Genomic DNA, 25,995 nt, shown 5'->3' on the forward strand with positions numbered 1-25,995 from the left:
ACAAGATTAGTTAAGCATGACCTTCCCCTGGTGAAGCCATGCTGGCTGTCTCGGATCACATGCTCGTTCTTTATGTGATCAAGCATGTTGTCCAGGAGGGTCTGTTCCATAATCTTCCCAGGCACAGAGGTGAGACTCACCGGCCTGTAAGACTCTCCTGAAGTACTGGAAGGCTGCAATGAGATCTCCCTGCAGCCTTCCCCTCTATAGACTGTACAAGCTTGGCTTTTTCAACCTTTCTGCATAGGAGGAGTCAGCCCTCTGATCATCTTCATGACCCTTCTCTGGACTTGCTCCTACAGCTCATGTCTTTCTTGTGCTGGGGGCCCTGGGCCTGGATGCTGTACTCCTGTCGTGGCCTCAGAAGGGCAGAGTAGAAGGAGATAATTCCCTCTCTCACCCTTCTGGCCATTCTGGATGCAGCCCAGGATACTGTTGGCTTTCTGGGTTGCAAGTGCACACTGTTGGCTCATGACAAGCTTTTCATCCACCAGAACCCCGAAGTTCTTCTCCGCAGGGCTGCTCTCTATGAATTCTATTCCTAGTCTGTACACATATCTGGGATTGCCTCAACCCAACTGCAATACATTGCTCTTCACCATGTTGAACCTCATTAGGTTCACATAGGCCCTCTTCTCTTGGTGTCATCAGCAAACTTGCTGAGAGTACACTCAATCCCACTGTCTGTGTCATTGATAAAGATGTTGAAGAGCACTTGTCTCAAGATGGACCCATGGGGGATGCCATTGTGATTGGCCTCCAGTTAGACATAGAGCTGTTGACCACAACTCTCTGGCTGCAACAGTCCAACCAGTTCTTTGTCCACAGAGTGGTATAGCCTTCAAATCTGTATCTTGACAATTTAGAGAGAAGGTGTGCAACCACATCAAAGGTAGATGATACCAGGTGCCCTTCGTTTGTCTGCCATCAATGCCATCATTCCATTAAAGAAGGCCACTAGGTTGATCAGGTATGATTTGCCTTCATGAAGCCGTGCTGGCTGTCTTGAATCACTGTTTCACCTTGTGTATGCCTTTACTAGGAGGATCTGCTCCGTGATCTTTCCAGATACAGATTTGAGGTTCACCAGCTAGTAGTTTTCCAGTAGTTCCCTGGGTCTTCCTTTCTCCCTTTCTTAAAAATGGGAGTGATATTTCCCTTTTTTCCAGTCACTGGGGACTTCACCTGACAGCCATGACTTTTCAAATATGATGAAGAGTGGCTTGGTGTCCATATCAGTCGACTCCTTCAGGACTCTGGTATGCATGTCCTCCAGACTCATATGGACATACTCATGTTCAGCCTCAACAGGTGGTCTTGAACTTGGTCTTTGCTTAAAGTAGGAGGGATTTTGCTCCTCCAGCTGCTGCCTGGAGGTTCAGGGCCATGAGAGATGTGGGTAGCCTGACTGCCAGGAATGACTGAGGTCAAGAACTTGTTGAGTCCTTCATCCTTCTCCATGTCTGTTATAACCAGTTCTCCCTTGTCACTTATCAGAGAGGATAGTCTCTCCTTGGATCAACTCTTCTGATCATTATAACTATAGAATTCCTTCTTGTTATTTTTTCCCTTGCTAAGTGTGGCTCCACTTTAATGACTCAGTAGCCTTAATTCCATGTAGTGTCAACAGAAATCACATCTGTGATGCTGAAGATTTCTGCCATGCTGAATCTTTTCTTTTACTTATTGATTAGAGCTCTTCCAGAACAGATGTTAGCAGTCCATTAATTTAACTTCTGTTTGTGACTCTTCTTCACAAGTTTAAAGACATCCTTTTTAAAAATGATAGTAATTTTAAATAAAGCAAAGGCTGCACGTGTGCTTTCAGTCTTTGTTTCTGAAATGACTTACCTTGTAATAGCCGGATACTGCTCAGTATCTTTTTACCATGCCCTTCTCCAGAAAGGCTTAAGCAGCAGTGGTAACACATGGAACACTTCAGGCTAAAAAGCCACCTGCACCCTCCATAGAAAACTCAGTGATTTGAGATCAGATCTTGGATCAAACATAGGAGTTATCTGATTGTCTTATTTCTCAGAAATAGACATGAATATGCATCTTCAATTCTTGATGGCTGTTTGAAAGTACATCTGGAATTCCTGTATATGCATGTAAGTCTACCCACCTGAGTGTATATAAGCACTGGGATAAATATGCATATGCCTCAAGGCTGATATATGGGGATAAGACCTTTTTCCTTTGATTTGTAATATGTTTCTTTATTCAGTTTGTCAAAAGCAGATTATTATTTTTTTTTAAACAAGCAAAAGTCTTGCTGCAGAATGCAGCATTCTTGGTATACCAATGTCCCTATGCTCCTCCTGCTTCCTTCTGCTATGTAGTGGCTGCTAAAAAAGGCTTTCCTTTCTTAAAAATCACTTAAACCTTTTCATACAGTAAGTTGACTCTAAAATAAAGGTAGCAGGCAGTACATTTGGGCTCGTGCTGCTCAGCACACTGGATTTCACCAAGCTGCTAATTATTTTGCTATTTCCAGAGAGCTGCGCTTTCATGTGTCAAGGCTCTGGTAATGCTCAGAACTGCCACGGCCCTTGAAAGAGCTCTTTTGTGCTTGAAAGGAACCAGTGCACCTTGTACCGTGACTGATTGTCAATCTGCTTTTCTGCAGGAAGTATTGTCAGCTATTACGCTAATCAAATTGTTGCTCAGCTGCCCATTAAGTGGAGACAAAGAGAAAGCTTTCTGGTTTGCCAGCCCACAGATAATCACAGCTTTAGCTGTAAGTATCTATTTTATTGTAACTTCATTACCTATCCCTTTTATTTGCTGGAGTCTGTAGTAATTACATCTTTTACATGCACAAAGGAATACTGGAATAAAAAGGTATCCATACCACATTCACTGGTACTGTATTGTGTAGATCTTTTCTCACCTTTGTCAGGTAAACCTCTTCCTGTAAGTAAGTCATCCACTTCTTAATAATTTCTCTGGGACTGCAGTGTGTAATCTGAAGCTTGGAAGAGGCTTGTTAGGCTGCAGAGAAAGATTGGATCTCCCGTCCTCCTCCTCCCTGTACAAAGGAGGAGGAAAACCACCAGCCATATGTCACAAAGAAAGCTAACAGCAGCAAAACAAACAAAACAACAAAAATGCTCACAGTAAAAAATGAACTGCTTTTAGAATAGGAAACTTAACTGACAGTAAAAAAAATCTGAGCTTTATGTCCTTGACTGTGCAACATCCAAACCTAGCTATGTCTTTTATTTTTTTCTTTTATTATGGTGATGTATCTCTATCTAGACCCCTGTTTGTCAGATGCTGGCTCTACGGTGCTGGGAAACAGAACTTGCAATTTCTGCTCGTTTTCTGCATGCTTGCAGAAGAGAGAACTGGATTAATGCACTCATGAGGAAGTGCAAAGAGATGCTGCCTATTGTAGTGCAGAGTAGTCCACTTTATCAGGAAGCTGGGGAATAGTTACAGTTCCACATTTATGGCAGTGCTCACCTGAAAAACATCACATTCATCCTCTGCTCAGGATACAGTTACAGCAAAATTGCTAAAAATGAAGGAGTCTCTCTACAGTCTAGCTTGCACCAGTCTAGTTCTAATGACTGAAGTCAGAGCACTGTAGTTCTCTGTTGTTTGAATGCTTATGAAAGGTGGCTGACACATTCTTTCTCTGTTTCTTGTTTAGCTGCAAACCAAAGAGGCCTGTCAGGACCAGTCATTGACTTCCACCATAGTTGTACCTATTCTGGAGACCACAGCAGCTCTGCTAAGGCAAGGAGAAGGGATTCTCTTGAATCCACACCATGTGGCGTTGGCATTCAGCATCCTCCTAAAAGTTCCCCTGGATCATCTGAAGATAGAAGACTATAGCAATGTCTTTCTGGGAGTCCATGAAGTGCTGTTCTCTATTGTGCAGTGTCACCCAAAGGTATATCTCTGAGGTGGTGGGAGAAGAGAGAAAAAGTAGAAAGAACCAGGACAGAATCTGGCAATGAGAAACTTCTTAAGAGCTGTCTTGATATTATTTGTTCTGCTTCCGTGAAAGTGCTTTGTACCACTTTTCATATAAGAGCCTCAAAATCACATCACTTCAATTACTACTCTGCTGTGTTATGACTGCTTTGTGAGCTGTCAGCAGCAGATTGCTTTTCCAGCAACATAGTGTGCCTTTGCTAAGAGCCTGTGGTAAAAGCTGCCTATCCAGACTGTTTTCACAGTGGTCTGTAGTGTTACTGGTCCCTGTGTTCTCCACCAGCAAGTGCAAATTCCCTCCATGTTAGAGTACAAATTCAAGTGTTGCTTTGGGGGAGATGGAGTAGCTCTAAAGTGATGTTTGCTTATTATTTATATTTGAGTATCCTCATGAATGTAGACCTGCTCCAGGATTCTCATCTGCTGGATTCTGTACAGATGAAGAATGAGAAGATAGTTTTTTTTCCTAATACTTATATAAGCCATATAGTTTCCTTCTCAGGAGTTAAATTCCTTCTTACTATGGAATGGTATATACATCTGCCCTTGCCACATGCTTTACTATGTAATCTCAGGTGTTTTTACTTCATGTCTTTGCAGGTGATGTTGAAAGCTGCACCATCTTTTCTGAACAGTTTTCATCGTCTGGTTGCTTCTGTCATGGTTGAAGGACGTCAGAGAGGGGACAAAGGTTCTATCTCTCTTCTATTTTCATACTTTGCACTATAACTGTATGTTCAACAAGAGGAGACGCAGGACAGGGCAGTCTGGCAACAGATGAAAAGTCCTCTAGACCTACCCATGGCATTGAAGCCATTAGCCCTTTCTGTTCTGTATGTAAATTTGAGGATTAGCTTTATACCATATTGGGCATGTGAACATAACTGGAGCTCCTGTGGAGCTACATCCAGGCAGTACTTCTTTGGGGGTAATAAGGTACTCCACACTGTCTGGCAGATGATCGTTGTGTAGTAAGGCTTACTGAGCCCAATTTCTGCTCTTCCTATTAGCCTTTGTGCCTGAAAGTGATATAGACGTTTTATAGCAGGGAGGCTGTGAACTCAGCTGATGCATACTAGCACATCTGAATGAGGGTCCTGAACTGATTCTGCTGAATGTTAGCTTCTTGAGGCTGAAACCATTTACTACAGACCTGAATATTCAACTGTTTGGGTGAATACAGCCCAGACATTCAGGTTACTGGGGCTAAGTATCTTAAAAAAAAGTTAAAGAAAATATAGACACTTTACTGGAAGTTGTTAAAGAATTCACAATGACTTTAAAGCATGAGTGTCAAAGTAACTAAGTGAAGGATGTTCACAGTCCTGTATTTTTGTGCTGGCCAGAACACAAATACCCTGTCATTAATCACAGTAATGCTTTGAGGCAAGTTGACTTGACTGGCAACTTGTCTGTGTCGCATCTCTCCACTCGTGACCTACAAGTTATTCCATGTTCAGTTTTATCTCAGCTGATGTGTGTTGCCCACAGCTGTGTGTGAATGTTGATACTCATATATATATGCATAATGGGAGAACATGCCAACTGTGGGTTAGTGGTTAGAAGAAAGGTGATGCTAAACTGGTGCCAAGCTCAGAATTTATTGTCATCTCTAATACATTTTTGTTAGACAGGGTTAAAGGAAATGTACAGGTATATGGCATCCTCAGACTTGAAAACATACTGTATATCCTTGCAGAATTCTTTTATTTGCATAAAATAATGAGGAAGTGATGTCTAGATTTCCCTTCTTCCTTGTTTGTAATGGTTCTTCTCATTCACTATGTACTGAAAGAGTGAACTCTCAGGTGATCTCTCCAGTCTCACTTTAATATCTCTGGTGCTGTCGCTTCTGCTTTTATATTCCACATAATAAATGTCATCAGAGAGCTTTCTTGCTGTGCTGTTTCTAAGAGATGTCTTGTGATTTTCTATCAGGTAGAGAATATTACTTCCCAGTCTCCTTGTTTTCTCTTCAGCGGTGTTAGCTGGGACTGAATCTTGGCAGGGATGATGGCTGCTGCTTTTGACTCTTCAGCATATCTAATGGATGCCTCTTACACTGCAGTGTGTGTGGAGATGGAATTAGTGTGCTCTTACGAATCAGCCATTGTAAGAGATGCGTGTGGGGGTACCTCTCTGTTGTGGCTTTTTAAGAAAAGATAAAAGGGGTGGTGATAAAATTGCTGGTGTTCGCTTCATGTAGTTAAATAATTAAGAGAAGATTGTGTGAGTTTGGTTTGTTTTTCAACTGCGTTTTTTTACATTTGAATAACAGATTGCAACTTGCTTTCTGTTTTAGGCAACACAGATGAATTTGAAGTTATACTGAAATGTGCACACCTTGTGGAACGGATGTATAGTCACATTGCTGCAAAAACAGAGGAATTCACTTTGTTTTCTGCTTTCATTGTGGCTCAGTATGTGACTGAATTGCAGAAGGTAATGTGTTCTGTTTTGAAAGTGCCATGGTATTGGCATATGCCTTATGTGGGTACAGTTCTGATCCAGACTTATTTTGAGCAAGAGTTCCTGAAAATCTTTCTTACCCAACTCCTACAAACTTTGTAAAAGGGCAGGCCAGACCCAGCCTAGCTTCTCACAACAAGACCTAAATTCAAATCACCATTCTCTCCAACATAATGAATTGATATTTCACTAGGATTTGAATGCTGCTATTATCAATACCTGCTAATTATTTGTGGTTCTAGTCTGGACACGGACCAAAAATACAGAGCTGAATTTTATTAAATCTTTTTCTGTGGTAAGAAGACTATTTGATGCCATGTCTGACCACTTCAGGACTCAAAAAAAATAAAAGCGTATTACTAAGAAAGGGCGTTATCCAAATGCCGGTTGAACTCTGACACACATGGGGCATCAACCACTTTGTTAGGGAAGCTGTTCCAGTGTTTTACACCTTTCATGACAAAGAAGTTTTTCCAGATAGCCAATCTGAAACTCCCCTAAAAGCTGTTTCTTCATCTGAACCTCACATTCTTACGAAAGTCAGTTTTGCCATAAAAAAAATTATTGTCAAAGGACCTGCACAAGAGATGCTGTTTTTGTGCTACAGTCCCTCAAAGGGGAGCTTATAAACAGAGGCATTCAAGGCAGGATTGTACTGGGTCCTGGAGAACTTGATCTATTAGAAGATCTGGGGGGGATTGGAACCAGATGATCTTTAAATTCCCTTCCAACCTAAACCACTCTGTGAAAAACTAGGGATGAATTAAGACTAGTTCTCTTCTATTGAACTGGCTGTGAACTTCACTGAAATTTGTTCACTGCTGAATGTAGAGTCTTTACGCAAAGTGAAGCCTGGCTTGAACTGTCAAATGACCTTTCAAGTTAAAAGCTTGAGTACAGAGTCTTGTGAGACTTTTAGAAGAGTTTTGCTGATGAATGGGAAGTGGTGCATGATAGTTGAAACTGCATGTTGGAATATATGCATGAAACCTTTGGGTGTGGAAAAGTGAATTTATGTAGTGAACTACAAGAAGTTATGACAAAGGGGTGTTTTCAGTCTCTGAAAGAACAAGTAGATGATGATTTGTTTCACCGTTAAACTGGTGAGAATTGATAGATATTAGAGGAAAGGGAGGACTCAGCATGCTCGTCTTGAAGGAACACATAGATATCTTTTATGTTGTTCTGCTGAGGGAGAGAAAAAAATCCTGTAGTTGTTTATCTCATCCAAGTCAATTTGAGTGGCTTTTAGCATATATCTGAAGACCATGGGTGATCTGTGAAAGGGAAATGAGAAAAATATGTTAAATTTAAGTTTTTATGTGAGTATCTGCACACTTACTGGAACCCCTTTTAAAGATGCGCAAGCTAAAACTTACATTAGCTAATGGCCCAAACAGTCGCTTTTTCCCAGTGAGGTTGTGTAGTAGTTCCCTCAGAGCTTCCTCTGTACCAGGAAATAAATACCCCAGTGAATTGTTTTGTTATAACCTAGAATGTTTCTTTGCTGGAGTGGTTGGCATCAATAGCCACTTTCACACTGTTGACAGCACTCTTCTCTTTTTGTCTATAAACTCTTGCTTGAGTCAGCAATAGTGAAATGCCTCTTCACGCTCTTAATGTCTCACATCAGGTGCTCTGTAATGCTTGACAAATTGCTTGTGCTAACTATATAGACCATAAAACACTTACAAGCATAATTAACTGCCAGTTAGTAGTGGCATCTGTTTAAATCTTTGCTTCTGCTTCCCATAGCATTATTGGAGGGTGTTTATAGGAAACTGCACTCCAAAGCAAGAATGGTCCAAATAAGCCATGCATGTGGTGTGATTTATGATGTGAAGGATGTAAACTGTAGTTCTGGGGTACTTGCTTGTCCCAAGTGGGATGTCTCATTCATAGTGTCAGTATCTGTGGGGCTCCCTGTCCTCCTCTACTATAGGAAGGAAAAGACAAATCCAGTGCATTCACTGAGAGCTACAATGCACGACTATTCTGTTACTTTAGAGTATGGTAAGGAGAAACAACCTCTTTTACAAACCTCATAGATCGGCTATCAAACTTTAGGATGCGCAAACTCTTCAGGGTCATAGATCAAAAGAAAGACATATGTGCTTTAATGCCCACTGTATGTTTTTTCCCAGCATTGTTGGCAGCTCTAATAAAATATATTAGCTCTTTTGTGTTTAGGGCAGAAAGAGCAGGATCCTGTCACAGTGATTAGGAGTGCACTTCATTAGTGGAAAGTTTATTAGTTGCCTCAGGAAGAAAGAAGTCTGAATTTTAATGACAGCCTTTATGTAATTTTCATTAGGGCTGGAGTGCAGAGGCTTAGGTCTGGAGGCATAAAGCTAATTTTGGGATTCAGCAAAGATAAGATGCAATTCTGTTGCAGAAATAATCTGGCTATGCCAGAGGCCAGCACTGTGGAAGGCAGTGAGGCACTTAGCAAGTGATTTGTGAGCACAGGACAAATTCCAGTTTGCCTGTAGCACCAGAGGGCTCTGGAGTTGTCCTGATTGTAGTGCCTGGTTCTGCTGGCTGTGGCATTAAGCAGGAGGAGTGGCAGAAGCAGGGCAGAGTCTGGAGTCTGGAGTCCTTGCTTGTATTCCCAGTTCTCCCTTCAACTTCCTGCATGATGAGGTACTTGATTTCCAGCATTAGATCAAGGAAATACATGTGTCCTGAGCTTTTGGAGGGCTCCTTTTATTAAAGCTTATATCTTGAAATCCTCAGATACAAATTGCTAGAGTACATCCAGTTGGTAAGTTACAGCTCCCCAATGTGAATCATAGAGTAACCTAACGTTGGTGCTTGTTTGACACTGAAATTTACTAGCATACAGCTAATGAGATGTTCAGAACCTATTGAAATGTGTAATCCAGGGCAAGTATTTTATGGTTTTTTTAGTTACAGTTTTTCTGCTGAAGAGTTTTCATATGATTCCAGAGATGATCAATGTCTTTGCTGCTGCAGCAATGCGTATAGCAGCAGTCATATGCATTTTACTGCAAGAGGCATGCTTGTTCTGCAAAGCATATTTGCTAAAATCAGGAAAATATTGAATAATATGACACTTTGGATTTTATCTAATGGGCTATTCCAGATGGTCAGGTGCACTGAATAACGTGTTATCAGCACTTAATGTTCATCCACACTGGAAAGGGTGTTTTCTTGCCTTTTTGTCCTTAAGTTTAATGCATTTTTGTTCCTCTTGTAGGTGACTTTGCACCCGGCTGTGAAGAAACATCTCACAGAGGGGATATATCACATCCTTGACCTTTGCATTGATCAGGACATCAAATTCTTAAATGCATCGCTACCAGCAGGTGTTAGGGAGGTCTTTAAGGATCTCTACAATGATTACAACCACTACCACAAAGCAAAAAAACAGGGGGAGAAAAAGTTCACTGCATGATTAATTCTATCCAGTGCCACGTAATCAGTTATGAAGTGATCTCACAGTGCACAGAAAATCCTGTTTTATGTGACCAACCTTTGTAAGTGGGATGGGGATGGAAAATAGTCCCGTTCTGTGCCATGAGTGGCTGAACTGCTGCACCTGTGCAGGCCCCAAATGAACCTGCTGGGAGCGTGCTGCAGTCTGGCAGCAGATGTCAGGTTTCAGGCTCTGGCACATCATGTTACTTTTCAGTGGAAGCAATAGTCTGGTGTAAAAGCCTACGAGGGCTATAACTCATATATACAGTAAACAGAATTAAAGCAGTTAGAATGCTTATTTTTATATGCTGTTGCTTTACACTTTTTTTACTGAAGAACTTTGTGAATGCTACACAGCTGTTGCAATACTGCAGAAATACATGTTTTTGAAATTCTTTACTGTATCTTCTTATGTGGTTGGTTTTGCTGTTGAGTCCAGCCCTGAGCAGTCCAGTCTGACCTATTGATATTCCTTCCCACCGGAATTACCTTGTGATCCTCCTGATAATCAGAAAGACCGACAACTTAAAGCTCTGGTCAAGTTACTGTCATAAAGCAATGAACAGTTAGTTACCTGGGCTGTGGAGGCCCTCACTGTGCATTTTTATCTCGTGAGATATCAAGACCTATCTGAGACCTCTTTGGCCTAAGCTGGGCCTTGTTGCTTTGCTTTCACTCAATGATAAGAGTGCTCTTATAATCCCTGGTGGATGTGCCCTGTGGTCATCTCTTGAGCCATGCCTCCTGCCAGCCCTGGGGCAGCTCTGACCCTTCCAGGTGCCTGCTACTGTTGGCTTATCCTGTGCCATTTCTGTGATTTATTTCAAAGCTGAAATGTTGCTGTGGGGCAGAGCTGGAAGGGCAGGTAGTGCTGCATTAAGCCCTTGGGGTTGTGGGACAGTACAGCGCCTGGTTGGTTCCAGAAGGGAAATGAGTGTGAGCTGCACTGATCTGAATGGGCTCTGAGGGAGGAGGGCTGCTGATAAAAGGAAGACGGTTATGGACAGTGGGAGAGGATCTGGAAAGAGCAGTGAAAAAAAGGAGAACTATGTTTAAAGCGGGGGAGGAAGGAAGTGAGGTAGTAGCTCTGGTTTGCAAGTGTCAGAGCTCCCTCGATGTAGCCATATGGTTGCAAGCCACACATGCAGCTTAAAAGCTCCTGAGTGCAGACCACAGAGTAAATAACATCTTACTCATCGCTGTACAGGAGGTAAACTACTTGACTTGGTATCAATTTTATTTCATCAATATTAACTCTTTAATTATTCTAAACATTATCTTGGCTTGGAAATGTGAATGTGTAACTGCCTTATGTGGGCACTGGTGACAGAAATAGCAGACTTGCAATAGAAAGGATTCAGGGCTTGAATGAATGCAAAATGAAAACCCTGCCACAATTAAAGCTTTATTTCCAGCTTGCTGTGTGATCACAGCTTATCCCGCAGTTCTCTTCCTTCTCCAGCCTGACCAGCAAAACTCTCAAACACAAAGCAGTGTTTCGGTGTAGAAGTTACAAAGGAGTTAAAGATAAGACAGTATTTCATTTGCCAATCCCCTCTCTTTGTCCAAGAGCTGCTCTGGGTTTTTCAGCTGGCATAAATTAAATCATTGGCATAGGACCACATGCTGAGAAAGCAGGCTTTGTTACCGAGTACATTCCCGTTGGGTGTAGTGTTCCTCTTTTGTCACACGATGGAGCCATCCTGCAGAGATACAAAGGCACCTCAGGAAATCTTAGTTTCCAAGTCATTTTCTAGGCTGCAAGCTCTGAGCACCAGGCAGCTGGAGGACTTGCAAGAAGCAAACTAAAGGATGAGATTTCATCCTTCCTTCCAGCCAAGCGTTAGTTGCATGTTCTTTGCAGTTACCTTGGATGGATTTCCAACTGTTGATGCAGTGCATCTTTTCCAACGGTGCTGCTGTGCTAACAGGAATCCCTCCCATAGGCAGGCTGGTACATCAGGTCCCAGTGACTGTGCCGCAGGCTCGGCGTGTGCCTTGGGTGTGGTGCTGGTCATTTTGGCCTGGGTTTGTCATTTATACCTGACCATTGCTCTGCTTTGCCAAAACAAACTCAAATGTGAAGTAAGAGACACGACGGGCAAGAATGACATTCGTGACTGGCAAAGATCATGTTGGTTGCATGTAGCCCTTATTTTTATGTAGCTGCTGTGAAAATCAGCATTTTCTGCTTATCAGAGGGTGGTGCTCGATGCTTAATGTATCTTACTATATAGGATAGAAATGCCAAAAGATGGTGCAAGATGGCAGAAATTATTCTGCTGGTTCAGAAAAAAAATGATTTTTTTCTTACCTTTTGAGAGGAGACAATGTTCTGAGTTCAAAACAGATCAGTAACTTTGGTTTATTTACCATTATGTGGGTATGTGGCTTGGCAAACAGAGGGCTCCTCCCAGAGCTTCCTTGTTGGCTGAAACATAATAGCGCAAGTAAAGGACTACCTTGAGAGATTCCCACATCATTATTATTGTACCACTGGATGTCTGCAGTGATAATTGCTGTACTGGGGCTGGACGGTCTTTTTGTGTTGCACTGACTTGTAGGTACACTTGCCTTGAGGTGCAGTAATTGCTTTTTTGCTTGAAACAGATTCTAGCTGTTTGGATGGAGAATTGTGTATTAAGCAGTATTTGCAACCAAGGGAATATATATATATATATATAATTTTCAGCAAAATAACTGCTTGATTTCTTTTTTTCCCCTAATAATACATGTAAAAGTGCCATTGTATTGCTTGTTGGCTGTTTTGCCACTGTAGGACAATTAGTGAAGTATTCTGCAAATGGTTAAGTCTTCCAAAAAGGACGATGCTTGTGTTGATGTATCTACACTGTAAGATTTGTCAGACATGAATAGAACTGAAACCTGACTTGCTAAGGAGTAACACTGATTTGTATTCAGTTTTTTAACGTACATTTTGAGGGGTGTTGGCAGTTTTAAAGCCTGGGAAATTTGTGAAAGAAAGTATGTCCTTATAACCTTCTCAGAGCTTTTAGTCTAGGAGAGCCCTCAAGCAAACCCTTAAACAGTTCTTCACGAGAATTTGGAGGAATGAATTATGGCACCCCAGGTGCTTAAGCTGTGCTTCTATCCCTTCCTTCCTGAAAAAGGATGCTGATTTTTTTGTCTACCTATTTCTAAAGATAGTGAGGAGTGAAGATGTCAAAATTCACTTTGTCTTTTGCAGGTAACTTCTAATCCAAGGCTGAAGGCAAGGGGTACAGGCATGCAACAGTTTGTCAGCAGCAGCTGCATCATCCTTGTTCAGTATAGTTTTTAGGTCAGAAAAACCTTATTCTGACACATAAGTTTGACATTTTTAAGTTTGGTGGAGATCAACATCTGCCCCAAAGCAGCTGGTGTTGTTTTGATTGCTTTCTGTTGCAGTTAGATTCACAACTGCTTCCTAGAGGGACTGTTCCGTGAATCTCTTGCCCTCAGCCAGACATCTCATGGCAGATGCCAAAGCGTTGGGGCCAGTGGAGAAGTCTCTGTAATGCCTTTTCAACTCTTCCCCGCTGCCAGAGGACAAGAATCTTTCAACTGATAGCTGTAGAGTGGATTTGGAAAGCAAGCAAAGAATAAAAGAAGGGAGGAGTCAAGGACATGTCCCTTGTTAGTTCATTAAGCAGCTGAGTTTTCTGTTAGGTTCAGGAACCCCTTGCTTTATTCCTGTAGCCCTCACTTGTGGGGTTGGTTTTTCAGGCTTTCACAGAGCTGTGTTGTGGCTTCTCAGAAAGAGGGACAGAACTGAACATCACTGTCCTGAGGATTGAGGGTCATTGGATGGCTGCTGTTGTGGGGAAGAAGGGAAGAAAGAGCAAAAGCTCTTGGAGTGCAGACATATTATTGCCAAAGTTCTTTGCTGTTGAGGTAACCTTGTAAATGATCTGATTTGGGGTAGGAATCAGCAGCTTAGAAGAATGAAAGAAGCTCCTGGTAGCTGAAAGCAGAGCAGCTTAGAAAATCAGGCTGCTTCTGCTTGTCAGCGCATCTTAAACTTCCTTTGCTTTTGCCTAGAATCCTCTTTTGATTGCAGGCAGTTTGTTGTGTGCTGCAGTGTGAACTGTGAGCAGGCACTCGCTGTCCTTACACACGACCAGGTGTGAGAGACAGAGGGTGGGAGAAGAAACAGTACTGCAGCGAGAAGTGACTGGTTTATGTTTAGTTTTTCATGCCAGTTTTAGAGCAGCGTGTGGGAGTTCCCTTCAGTAACCCCAGGGAGCAGCATTGCTGGCTTCAGCTTTTGTTAATTCTCCAAGAAACAGAGTGAAGAGTAAGTGCCCATGATACAAAACAATCACATTTTCATGTTGTGGCACAAACAGACAAATCCATAAAAACAAATTGGATCTGTTACTGCTGTTGGTGAATTACATGGCCCGCACAAACAAGGCCTCAGCTTTATCAGCTTGGGCATTAATTTGTGGGGGGGGGGGAAAGGCTGATTTATTACTCTTAGTGCACTCAATAATTGTCAGCCCATAATCCCCACAGGGAAAGTAACTGTCCATGCTTATCACCAGAGAAAAGACACGAGCAAACAGCTACTGATGTTAACCTTGTAAAGTTGGACACAGGCTGTCCAGACACCAGTAACTGCTGGTTGTTCCTGTCAATGGGTCACAGTGATGCAATGGATTTTCAGCACCCACTGTTAGGAATACTACGAGAGTGGTTAGGCCCTAGAACAGGCTGCCCAGGGAGGTTGTGGATGCCCCGTCCTTGGAGGTGTTCAAGACCAGGTTGGACGGGGCCCTGGGCAACCTGATCTAGTAAATGTGTATGTTTGGTGGCCCTGCCAGGCAGGGGGTTGGAACTACATGATCCTTGAGGTCCCTTCCAACCCGGGTCATTCCATGATTCTGTGAATTAAGCTCAGGGCTTTCGTTTGGCTTCTGGCCTAGGCCATGTTTTCTTTGGCCCTTGCACAGTTACGAGTCTTCCCTTGGTAGGACTTGTGAGGTTCACAGGTTGTGCGGTGCTCTGTGGGTACCTGGCTACGCTGAGGGTGTGAAGTAATAGAGCATCATTGCATTTATTCACAGAATCCTAAGTGATTGTTGGAAAACATGTAGACTGACAGCATAATTCCTGTCCCTTTTGTCCTCCCACTAGACATACATGAAACTTGCTGTTCTTTTAATGTGCATTTTACTTTCCTTTCTAAGACTTGTCAAGTCTGCTCAGTGTTTTCAGGAGACAGCTATGCAAATGTGTGCTTCTAGTACCTGATTTCTTCAGACTGACATTTTAAATTACGTTCATTAAAGTTTTCATAACCTAAGTCCATAACAGGGAGAGCTGAGAGTATGCACCTTCTGGTAACACCTCCAAAGGAAATGTGTGTCTAAGAAACCTGTTATTAGCAGCTCATATTTTGTTGTGCAGTGACAACTAGGAGACTTTCTAAGCTACTTATTTTCTCTTGCTGTAAAGGCAGGCTTCGTACTGCTACAAGGGGCAGACCTGTTCTTCAGATATCAACATGTGCTGCATTGTCTGGGTGAGGAGAAAACTGGGGAGGAGAAATACCTTTGTTCCTGAACCACGGAAATTTCACCAGCTGGAAATCTTTGACCCAAGAGTTCTTTCCATGCAATAACCATGGATTATCATCTGCTGTTCCATTGCCCTCACTTTTGCTCTAAGATGCTGCTACTGTAAGACCATCACCAGATCTTTTGCATCTCCTTTGTTAGAGAGGGTTTACGTTTGAGGGGAGACGGAACATAACTAGGAGTTGGAGAAAATCTGTTAGTGTGAATGGTAAGAGGTGGTGGTGTTAAACTTCCGATGCCTTGAAATTTCAATCCATTCTTCCTAGCTAAGTACAGTGGTATCACAGCTAGGCCATATATATGGGCAGCGTGGACAACTTGCATTAAGTGGTACTTCCTAGCACTCTTCTGTACCTGTTTTTGGAGAAGAATATGTAGCCATGTTGTCTTAACACAGAAGCAGTTTCTGAAAGACATAGGTGCAGGCATTGAGAAGACGTGTGTCTTTTTCCCTGCCACACTGCGGTAGTGGTAATGTTTAGAATGAACTCCCTCACACAATTCCTAGGGATTTCTAGGGGCAGAAGTGTGCCCTTGGAGCTCATGGCACTTCTCGTCTTCAAAGTGCATTATAATCATTAATACATTAATTAGGCATTCTCCGCTTCCTTCCTGCTAACAAGGTTTATTAAGCTGAATGTATTTATCTTTGCGCAGCTTCTGCAAGCAATTGAATGAATAATTTTCCTAATAACTTTAATAGCAAAGACTTGAAAGGGAATAGGGATAATGAGAAGAACAGGGTACAGAGGTAAATAAAGCAGCAGTATGAAAAGAGGAGCAATTTCATTCTGGGTGTAGTTCCACCTACCCCTGCAACTCCCACCTGGCATCTGTGTAGCCTTTGTTGCTTCTGTCTCCCCTAACCTACATGTCACCACACATCGACCCGACGTTTATGCTAGCACGGGCAATTGCAAAAAAGGAGGTCATGGTTGGCTGAGACCTGCAGCAGGAAAGGGGAATGTAAAAATAGCTTGCAATTGCAAGGTGAAGAAAAGCCTATTTGAAAGCTTGAATTTACATACACTTAGGATGACTTAGTTGCTTTTATGAGAACTGGCTTAATCTAGCACATCATTTCACAGTGGATGAGTTGCAGGACTCAGGAGGTGGACAAAGGTCATGAAAGATTCTGGCAGGAAGGCTCGGGCGTTGAAAACTTGCAAATAATCTAAACCAAATGTACTCTTGCTTTCCTGCTCCATCTTTATCCCTCAAACACTGTCTGTTATTCTCTCAAAGTGCACACAAGTATGCAGTAAATGGATGTTACCCATTGATTTAGTGGGTTGAGTGCTGCACTATCAGTTCAGCGATTTGCATATGGTGCAATGCTCTGCTGCTCGCTAAATGATTTCACCTCTGTCTCCTTCCTGCCCCGTTTATTTAGATTCACGGGTTTAGAAACAGGAGGGACTAGTAGATCATTGGACCAGACCTCCTTTGTATCACATTACAGACCATTGAGCTTGATGTAGTTGCTGCTGTAGGGAGCCCAGTAACCTCTGGGTGGCTGCAGCATGTCTTCCACAAAGCCAAATTGTTGACATTAAGGTCTTCAGGTCAGGAGGTGTGTGTTCTGTCTGTTTGTGAGTGGAGCTTCTCAGGAGTGCTATTAAACACCAACACCCAGAACGACAACAACAAGGGTGATAACAATAATGTTAATTAAGAATTCTATTAATATTTTATTGGGTTCACAGAGACTTTTAAACTGTGAATCCAGCTACTGTATGTGAGCTGTAGCCTTAGAATTATGAACTGAATTACTCAGTAAAGGGGATTGAGGGGAAAAAGAAAACAAAACAGAAACCCAACCAACTGACACATACAAACATAGCTAGGAGCTGTATTCCAGCAAATGCAAATCTGCAGTAAGGTGCAAATATCTATTGAGCTCTGTGAGGCAATAAAGGAATGAAATGCTACAGCAGGTGCCAACCAGGGTAAATGCCATCAGTCTGAAATGTAGATTTCATTAAACTACACAGATGATCAGCTTTATATATCTTAATTCCTAACTTAAGGGTCAAGTAGTCTGCCTGTGCTCCTCTGACAGAAAGTGGCAATAAAATAGAGCAATTGTGCTTTATGTTTATTTTTGTAATAATTCATTCAGCTAATGTGAATTTGCTACTTGAACTCCATCAGACCAAGAGGATGTTTGTCATCATCCTCTTTTGGTAAACTGGTCTGAAATCTGGGGAGGAAGAAAATACTGGCTTAAAATAGAAGCACTTGTGTCAGGATGGGAATGGAAGTGATCCTTTTTTACCACCTGCCTGGTTGTAACAGGAGCTCATCTCTTCCCTTATGCACTTTTGGCTGTGTAGTTTGCCATCTGTGAAAGGATCTGGGAAGACAAACAAGTACACAGAGAAGTAACCTGAGTTTATCTGCTACAATAGGAGCAGCACTCACTGCTGCTGCTGGCAGCAGCTTCTTATAGCCCTCTGATGGGGGACCATTTGCTTTCACTGGAGCACTTTTTGCTCTGAAGCCCCAGGATGCCACTCCAGGTGTGGCTCTGCTCTGTGCAGAACCTCCTGCCCTGCTTAGTGGCTGTGCTGCAGATGGAGGCACCCAGCACCAGCAGCTCTCACGTGCCTTCCAACAGGTGTAAGTGTTCCAAAATCAGCCCATTATCCTTTGGGTAGGGCTGTCCTCTTCCCTTTGGCCTTTATTGTTGTAGCTCCACAGGTGATGCTGTCAGAGCTCCCTTGATTAGAGCTGGCTCAAGAGCAGCTAGAAGTACTGTAGTCACACCACAGACCAAGCTTATGTTGATTTAAAGACCTTGCCTTAGGCTTCTGTATGAGAATGGATACTCTTGCAGCAGCAGCATGGGAGGATGAAGTTTATGGTTGTATGGCTTGTTACATAGTTTTCTCTCTGTAACAAGAACTGAGCTTTCAGCTCAGTGAATAAGAGGATGAGCCACCTTATGTAACGCTGTGCTTTTTGGGAACCAAGTAGGATGGGGAGGCTGTTCTTTCAAGACCATCTTAAAATGGAACATGCAGAGATCCAAATGCAGGTATGTTTCAAGAGTTGCTTCAAAGCTAGTAGGAAGTGTTCAAGTGGAAAGCATGCAGAGAGACAGCAGGAGCAGATATTCCCGAGGCAGTTTGGTTCAAAGCAAGGTCTGCTCTGATTTTCTATTTATAGGACTTTAAGAATGTGTTTATTTTGTTATTATGAGACAGCTGGAATGGGAGTTGCAATGTGGAATGGGACAGATTAAAACAAAGTAGTATTTCAGTAGTGGCCCCTTCTTGCTTTTTCTCTTAGAGCCAACATGGAACACAGGTGAGCAATGCCACAGAGACTAATTCCTTGCAGCTGACAGGTGTTAACTGGGGTTGTGTCTTCCAGAGCTTTGAAAAGTGGGTCTTGAAAACTGCATGACGTGCATTATAGTGTGGGTGGTTCCATTCCCCTTGCCTTGAATTCCCTCAAGATGCATTGCTCTTCCCCATCTAGAAGTTTAGCACTGCATGTGAGCTGTAGTCAACTGTGGGCTGTTAGTAACAGCAGTACAAGCTGGGATATGGTGAGTGTGGGCTCCTTGTGTTGTACTGTTACGTAAGGTAAAGCCTTCAGTGGCTCTTCAGTCAAAGTCTGAGATGGTTTTGTGCTCAGCTTTTCTGGGTATCTTGGCTTGTGAGCCATTGTCTTGTCTTGCTTCTATTCTTCAGTGCTGGGCATGGCCATCTCTGACAGGCTGCTTATCTTCCATGCTGAGCACAGTTTCCCAGTGTCTGCAGTATTTTGCCCTTCATGCTCTTCCTCTGTTTGCACAGTGATGGCAGAAGTATTTTTTTGCCTGCTGTACAGCATTCCTTGGGCTCCAGAAATGCAGGCTCTTGTGTTTGTTGAAGGAAAGCAAAGCTGTAGCTCACTGCTTGGTGTGAGATGTTCCTTAATCAGGCTTGCTAACTTTGTTGGTAACTCTCGGGCTTCTGAGATGTTAAACTGAGAGGTTAATATGGCACATCAGACTACTAGGGGGGAAGGCAGGCTGTATAGCAGACTGCTCAGCAGCTCAACCTGCTCTAAATGCACTGCCTTTTTCAACTGTATTCCCAATACACGCCTTCGTGTTCTCTCATTCCTCTCACAGTTTCTAGGGGTCTCCAGCAACAGCATGGGAAGCTGAAGCCCTGCTGCTTTCAGTCTGCTGAGTGTCACGTTCCAGCTGCCTGAAGCCATGTTGCTCCTCCTGCCTTGGGTTGGGTGTTTCTGCACGTAAGAAGTGAACAAATGCGCTAATCCACGTTTTGGAGGCCAAGAAAAGATTTTCGACATCTGCAAGAACCCTGCCCAATCCTTATGGGAAAGGATAATGGACCCCAATGGTTTGATGCCATATGGTTTTGGCTGATTTGTGTCTTTAATCATTTTCTTTTGGCAAGGGACTATCCAGCTCTGTGTGCTCTCCCTACAGGAACTGACTCTTGCAAATGGAGTTTTCCCCCAGTGTGCTGGGAGACGCATCTCTGTGTGTGAGCAAGCTTATTAGCTAATGTGCAGATGATGAAGATCCTAACTGTAGGGAAAACCCATATGTGGCTACTTTAAATGAAGCTCACTTAATGCATCAGCCAGTTGCAGGTTCATCTATTCTAAATCAGATATTTATTTGCCTCATTGCTCACAAATTGCATAGCTTGTGACCTGGATGCTGGTACTTCAGAGTTACCTTATGGCTGGTAGCGGGTAGAAGTGATCAGATACCATGATGATAACCTTAGTATATAAATACACACTGTCGGCTAGTGGTTCTGTCTGTGCAGGTCCCATGCCCTGTGCTGGTTAAACAACATGACCTTTGGCATTATCATGCCTAGGTTTGAACATGGGATTTATGAATCTAAAAGCACAATCCATTACAAGCTGGGGGCTCAGACAGGCAAGTGCATCATGACCAAATGCAAGGTAAAGCATATTTGCTTAAGCCTCAGTGAAAATGATTTAAGCAAATACGTTGTATCTTGCTTCTGTGATAGGCTAAGCGTGTATGCAGTCTGCTGCTGCAGCTCAGCAGATACGCAGTGTCTTTTGAGCTATAGCAACTCAAGTATCTGAACCCAAAGCTGAGGGGACCGTCTTAGTTACTGCCAGACTGTCTCCACACTGTGATCCAGCTTCAAGAGTGAGCCTTGCATAGAGTGTGAGCAGGTTGTGTTTGTGGGAAACAAGCTAATCATAAAAGAATCATAGGCTCATAGAATGGCTTGGGTTGGAAGGGACCTCAAAGACCATCTAGTTCTAGTCCCCTGCCAACCATAGCAGAGCTCTGTGTGGGTGCAGAGATTGATGTGTTTAGGGTCCTTATGGGATGAGTGTCTCTGGTGTGTCAGAAGTGTCTTTGCACAATGCCTGGTGACCCACCTGTGCCGTCAAAAAGCTCTTACTTTCTCTGTTCTGTTTGTTTTCCTCTGTTGTAGGATTAGGTGCGTCAAACAATGAGCGTTCTCAGTGTCCTCAGGAAGTTCTTTCCTACCTTTGAAGATTAATGTCATGGATTTTTTTTTTCTTTGATCTGCCTTTCACTGCCTGCCTCTCACTGGATCAACTCTATCTTCTTATTCCCAGGGCTGTGGCAGGAGATGTAGGGTTTCTTGCATCAAGATTTGAAGGAACAATATCACCGCTGCCCAGCTGTGGGGTGGTTGTGGATGGCCAGGCTTTAAAGCAGCGCTGCCTTTCCCCTGAGAACTGAAAGCCTCCTGTGTGTAGTTGTATTGTCTGCTGACCGGCCCGCAGATCCCTGGTTACAAAATGTTCCTGTTGTATGCGATATCTACGTAGCTACAGCCCTAAAAGTTTATCTGTGTGCTGTTGCACATCACCAGACTGTGCTGTGGCTAAATCCCCTGGCATAGCAGGGCATTAGCTGACAAGCAGGTGATAGGCAGAGAACAAATGGGGAGCACAGAGGGCATTTGTTAGGCTCCTAGGGCTGAAGAAATGCGAATCTGTGTTTAGGAGCAAAGATGATTTGCATTTAATTTCTCTGGGCTGCAGTACTGGCGACAGTGGTGGATGTTCATCTGCAGCATGAAACCGCTGTGTGGCCTGGGCTGAATGGCTGCTTTGTTTCGGGCTGCAGCAGCGCTGCAGGGCAGCACCCCAGCACTGTCACAAAGCTTTGCCACAAGGATAGGAGGGAAAATGTCTGCTGGTAAGGCCTCTTCATGTCTTCTGCAACCCAGAGGGTGTGCATGGTGGCTCTGGGGAGCCCTCGTCATCCTTGAGTGACTGCTGGGGCCTACCGTCAGTGGCCGCTATACTGGGGTGCTTCTGGCAGGCACTTGAGCTCAGACAGGGGTTACGTAGCGGCTTGTGTTCCTCTCTGAGCTTGGCTTGGGTCAGACCTACTTTCTTGCCCTCTAGGGAAAGGTGAGCTGCTTCTGCCTCACCTACCCCATTGTACTGCACTTACCCTGCCAGTCAAATTAGAAGTAGTGTTAATTGCACTCTGTGCTCCTAAGCTTCTTTCTGTGGCTTTCTAGAAGCTGATTAAGAAAGAGAAAGTAAAGTGGGGATTATTGGGATCCTGGTGGGTTAGTGGGGTGGGGGGAGAAAAGAAGGAAATTCCTTGGAGAGGAGAAAAGAGGGATTTGCGCAGCTGATGGCCTCTGCAAACAGATAGGGAGTGAGGCAGCAGATGGACTCATGCTCGCTGGGCTGCTGCCAACGCATCAGATTGATTTTAAAGATGAAGCATCCACTGCCTGGGAAAGAAAGCCAGTAGCCCTTTGAGTAGGAGCACTTCCTGGCAGCTGTTCAAACACCGACTGCTTTACAGTTCACTTTTGGTGCACCAGGTGCCAGTGAGAAGCACTCGGAGGCTTGGGATATGAAATATGACCAGTGGGGGAGTACAGACCAATAAAGAGGTTATTTTTTTGTATGGAAGACTGCACGGAAAATAATGTCTGTTTGCTCAGGAAAACCAGAAACTTGCAGTGCACAATTAAAGTAGCAGAAGAGAACGAAAGGCCATCAAGTTGAGCTCTTTGTCCACTAGCAGGATGAGTGCTGAACATTTCAAGCAAAGGTGTGGACTTCCTTGTGGTTCAATTCCAGAGGGAATTTTTTACTGGACTTTGGCTGTAGACTTTGCTGTAGTTGAGCTTATGTCCGAAGATATGACATTAACACTGTCATGGATGCCTGCTATAGTGTGTTTGAGCTGTGCTCACAGGACTGTGTATCCTGGCAATGGGTTTGGATACATCCCTTGACAAATACCTCCTTATCCCACCTCATCCATTTCCTTCTACAGAAACAACATGGGCTGGAGTTCTTTATTATTCCCTCCTGCATCTTTCTCAAATTGAAATGAAATATCCTCCGCTGATGAAGTAGGACTACTGAATAATAAAACACACGACGTCCATGTTCAGTAAAATAAGCATTTTCACAGCAGTTCATTCCATCACATTCTATATATGTATTTGCAGTATGGCCTGATGGTCTACCTAATTTATGGAGGCTATTCCTTCTTAATTTCCCATTATGTACAATTTGGTTCTCCATTAAATATGCCACACACTGTTTTTATGGTACCTGCAGTGCAGAGACACCAGCTCAGGCCCTCAACTGGTGCCAGCTCCCACATCTTGAGTTGCCCCTTGAACATAAGCTTACGTAAAAGTTAATCAGTTTTTGGGCCGACTGTACGACATGTGCAGTTATGATTAGAGTCTATATTTAAGACTTGGCTGCCAAAAAGACTTCAGCAATGGCAGGCTTGGAAGTCTTTCAGCAAAAAGCTCTTGCAAACAAGGGGTAGGCCAGGAGCGCCATGCAATTTAGGCTCTGCTGTGAGGAAATGACACCCCCAGCCAGGGTGCTTGTGTTGCTACTTCCTCCTCCTCCATCTTGGGATTTCTGATTCAATCGAACCCAGAGTGAAAAAACAAGTATGATGCAGTAGGCTTGGGGAAACACAGCTGTGACAAACGGCAAAAAAACAGCAGAGGTGTGATATTGAGGGATGATATCGAGGAAGTCATGGGTGGAGGTGGGGAAAAACTGAAGAAGGAGCTGTTGGCTCCCATCGGTGAGGAGTTCCCAGGTCCCTGTGCTGTGCTGACTTTCTGCCTGCAGGCAGGGAGGGCTGGAGGAACAAATGCTCAGATGTCACTAAGTGCTCGGATGTCACTAAGCACTCAGGTTGAGCTCTGTCTCTGTGTTGGAGCAGGGCCTTATGACATCTGAATAGCTGTGGCCTCACTGGAGCCAGAGAACCTGGCCGGAGAGGATTTTCAGTCAGATTGTCAGCTTGCAGTTGACTAAGAGTCTTATCTGCTTGCTTTGCTGTGACAACTGTCGGTGCAGGGCTGGGTGGCACGGTCTTTCCCTGCTGGGGCACTCACTCAGATGGGAGTGATGTGAGCGGTCTGACAGCACTGCCGGCTGCACGGCCACTGGTGCCTGGTGGAGAATAGATGTGGTGATCCATGGAGAGACAGCAGGAATTTGGCACGGGAACCGTGGATGAATGTCACTGAAGCATTAACTGAATGATGGTGTATCCAGATGTATCCAGCCCAATGAGAGATCCCTTTTCTGCCTCCCCAAAATAGCATTCCATTAACTACAGGCCTCTCTTCATCTGCTTTACTAAAAGACTGTAATTAAAATGTTAAAGCAAAAGTTCCTTCCTCCCGTCCCTCAGAGCGAGACTGTGCAGCCCTTACCAGGCTGAGCTGTTCTACCCAAAACACACAATCTGTTCCTTGGGCTCCCCTCAACTTACTGTTCCTGAATGTGGTGTTATCTCCTTGTTCTGCAGACAGCTTTAGCTGTGGCTGGTCCTTGTACCAAACACAGCACCTCAGCCTCGTCCTGTTGTGTCCCAGATGTGGCTTTGGCATGATCCCTTCCTGACTTCACTCTGAACTCCGTTTCTAACTCCAGTTGGGAAGATATGGGATCTGGAGGCAGGTTTTTGCCCTCTTGGTAGCATTATGTATGCTTCATCCCAGGCACCTGGGCCACCAGGATGCAAAGTCTGCACCGTGTCATTCAGGCAACCTGAAACAACTTGAAGGGGCCATGCACGCTGGGGTGTGTGTGATGTGAATGCAGTCCCCTGTTGTATCTCACCAGTTCTGTACCGCTGCCTTCAGCTAGGGGCAACATCAGTGTAGGACTGTGAGGGCATGGTGGCAAATTCAGTCCTGTGTTTGCTTCAGCAAACTCATTTAATGAGTTTCTAGAAGCAGGAGTGTCATGGTGACCGACGAGAAATATGTCAGGTAAGAAGTGCCAGGTGTCTGACTGATAGCCAGGCATGTTAAAGATATGGGTGTTTATTTCCAGGGAGAGTTACTGGGGCAAAATATTTTACGATTCAAGGAAAATAAATGTAAGCATATAATTATTTTGTTTTACTTTCTCCTCTCCTGGTCACCAAGGATGCTTGATTTAAAATGTTACCTACCTGCTTAGAGAGCACAAACATCTTCTGGGCAGATTCTGAGGTGCAGCACCGAAGTAAACCTGGAGTTGTGCCCCAGTGCTGTCTGTGGAGCTTCTTTGCCTTTACACCAATGTTGTGGATCGGCTTCTGGCTCACCAGAGCAATCAAAGCTAATCGACGTGGCTGGAATCAGAAATTTCAAATGCTTCCACTGAATGGTTCATGAGCAATCTACTGGCTAGGAATTATTTCCGGAAAGTATCCAGCAGTTAATTTCAAATCCCATATACATTTGAGATGTTCATAAGCTACTTGCAGACAATTTGCAAACAGGAAAAAAAAAAGAGGCTAAAATTCATCAAAATAAATGATCGGGCATGAATTATTCATTTGGCTCCCATCAATCATGCCCAACGTCTCCCTTGTTGTTAGTCTCTGCAAAGAGATCAGGGATTGAATTTAGCTTAGAGACAGAAGTCTGCTTTCACCCCTAGAGGTGCCTCTTCAAAGCAGACTAGCGGCATGTAGGTGATGAGAATAAGAAAGCTTCCACAGCACAGACCGTTCCTGCTCTGCAGATAAACAGCAGATTTTAGCCAGCAAGGCTGTCAGGCAGGCTGCTTCCACAAGGAACATTGCAGAAACAACAACAACAAAAAAGAATCAACCCAAAAAACCAAGCCCCGAACTTGAAAGGGTGGAAGAGAGATGTTGAGGTGTCTCTGAATGTGCTGTAGCTGGATGTTTGTTCTGAGCAGGACGGGTATCATTCAGCCCATCCTCGCAGCAGGCTGCGGGTAGCTCTGTGTTTGAAGGTAGAATGGAAGAGCACAGGTGAAGTGAAGGCTGGGTGACTGAGAAATCCAAGAGCAGACTTCAGAGACCATCAGGCACCAATACCACATCCCTTTCTTGTGTGAGCGATTGGGCTGTAGTCATGGGCATGCTGCAGCGTCAAGCAGAAGGTGGGCAGCTGGAGGTGGGTGAGTGGTGGCCATACAGCATCTGCAGAGAGGCTGTACAGAGGAAGGCTCTGCAGCTTGGTCAGCAGAGGGGAAACCATCACCAGGCAGCATTTATGGGAGCAGAGGTGGCTAATTAAAGAGAAAGGAACGG

General features: G+C 43.8%; 1 protein-coding gene across 1 annotated transcript in view; it reads left to right on the forward strand.

Moving 5' to 3' along the window:
- The window catches only part of URB2 (URB2 ribosome biogenesis homolog), a 17,715-nt gene extending 7,456 nt beyond the window's left edge, over positions 1-10,259 (forward strand). The window contains 5 exon segments of the mRNA XM_015857915.2: positions 2,630-2,740; positions 3,659-3,901; positions 4,546-4,636; positions 6,248-6,387; positions 9,635-10,259. Of these exon segments, the coding sequence (XP_015713401.1) occupies positions 2,630-2,740; positions 3,659-3,901; positions 4,546-4,636; positions 6,248-6,387; positions 9,635-9,832 (783 nt within the window). The 3' untranslated portion in view covers positions 9,833-10,259.
- The last annotated feature ends 15,736 nt before the right edge of the window (positions 10,260-25,995 follow it).

The sequence above is a fragment of the Coturnix japonica genome, chromosome 3, assembly GCF_001577835.2.
Source record: "Coturnix japonica isolate 7356 chromosome 3, Coturnix japonica 2.1, whole genome shotgun sequence".
In the NCBI taxonomy this organism is placed as follows: domain Eukaryota; kingdom Metazoa; phylum Chordata; class Aves; order Galliformes; family Phasianidae; genus Coturnix; species Coturnix japonica.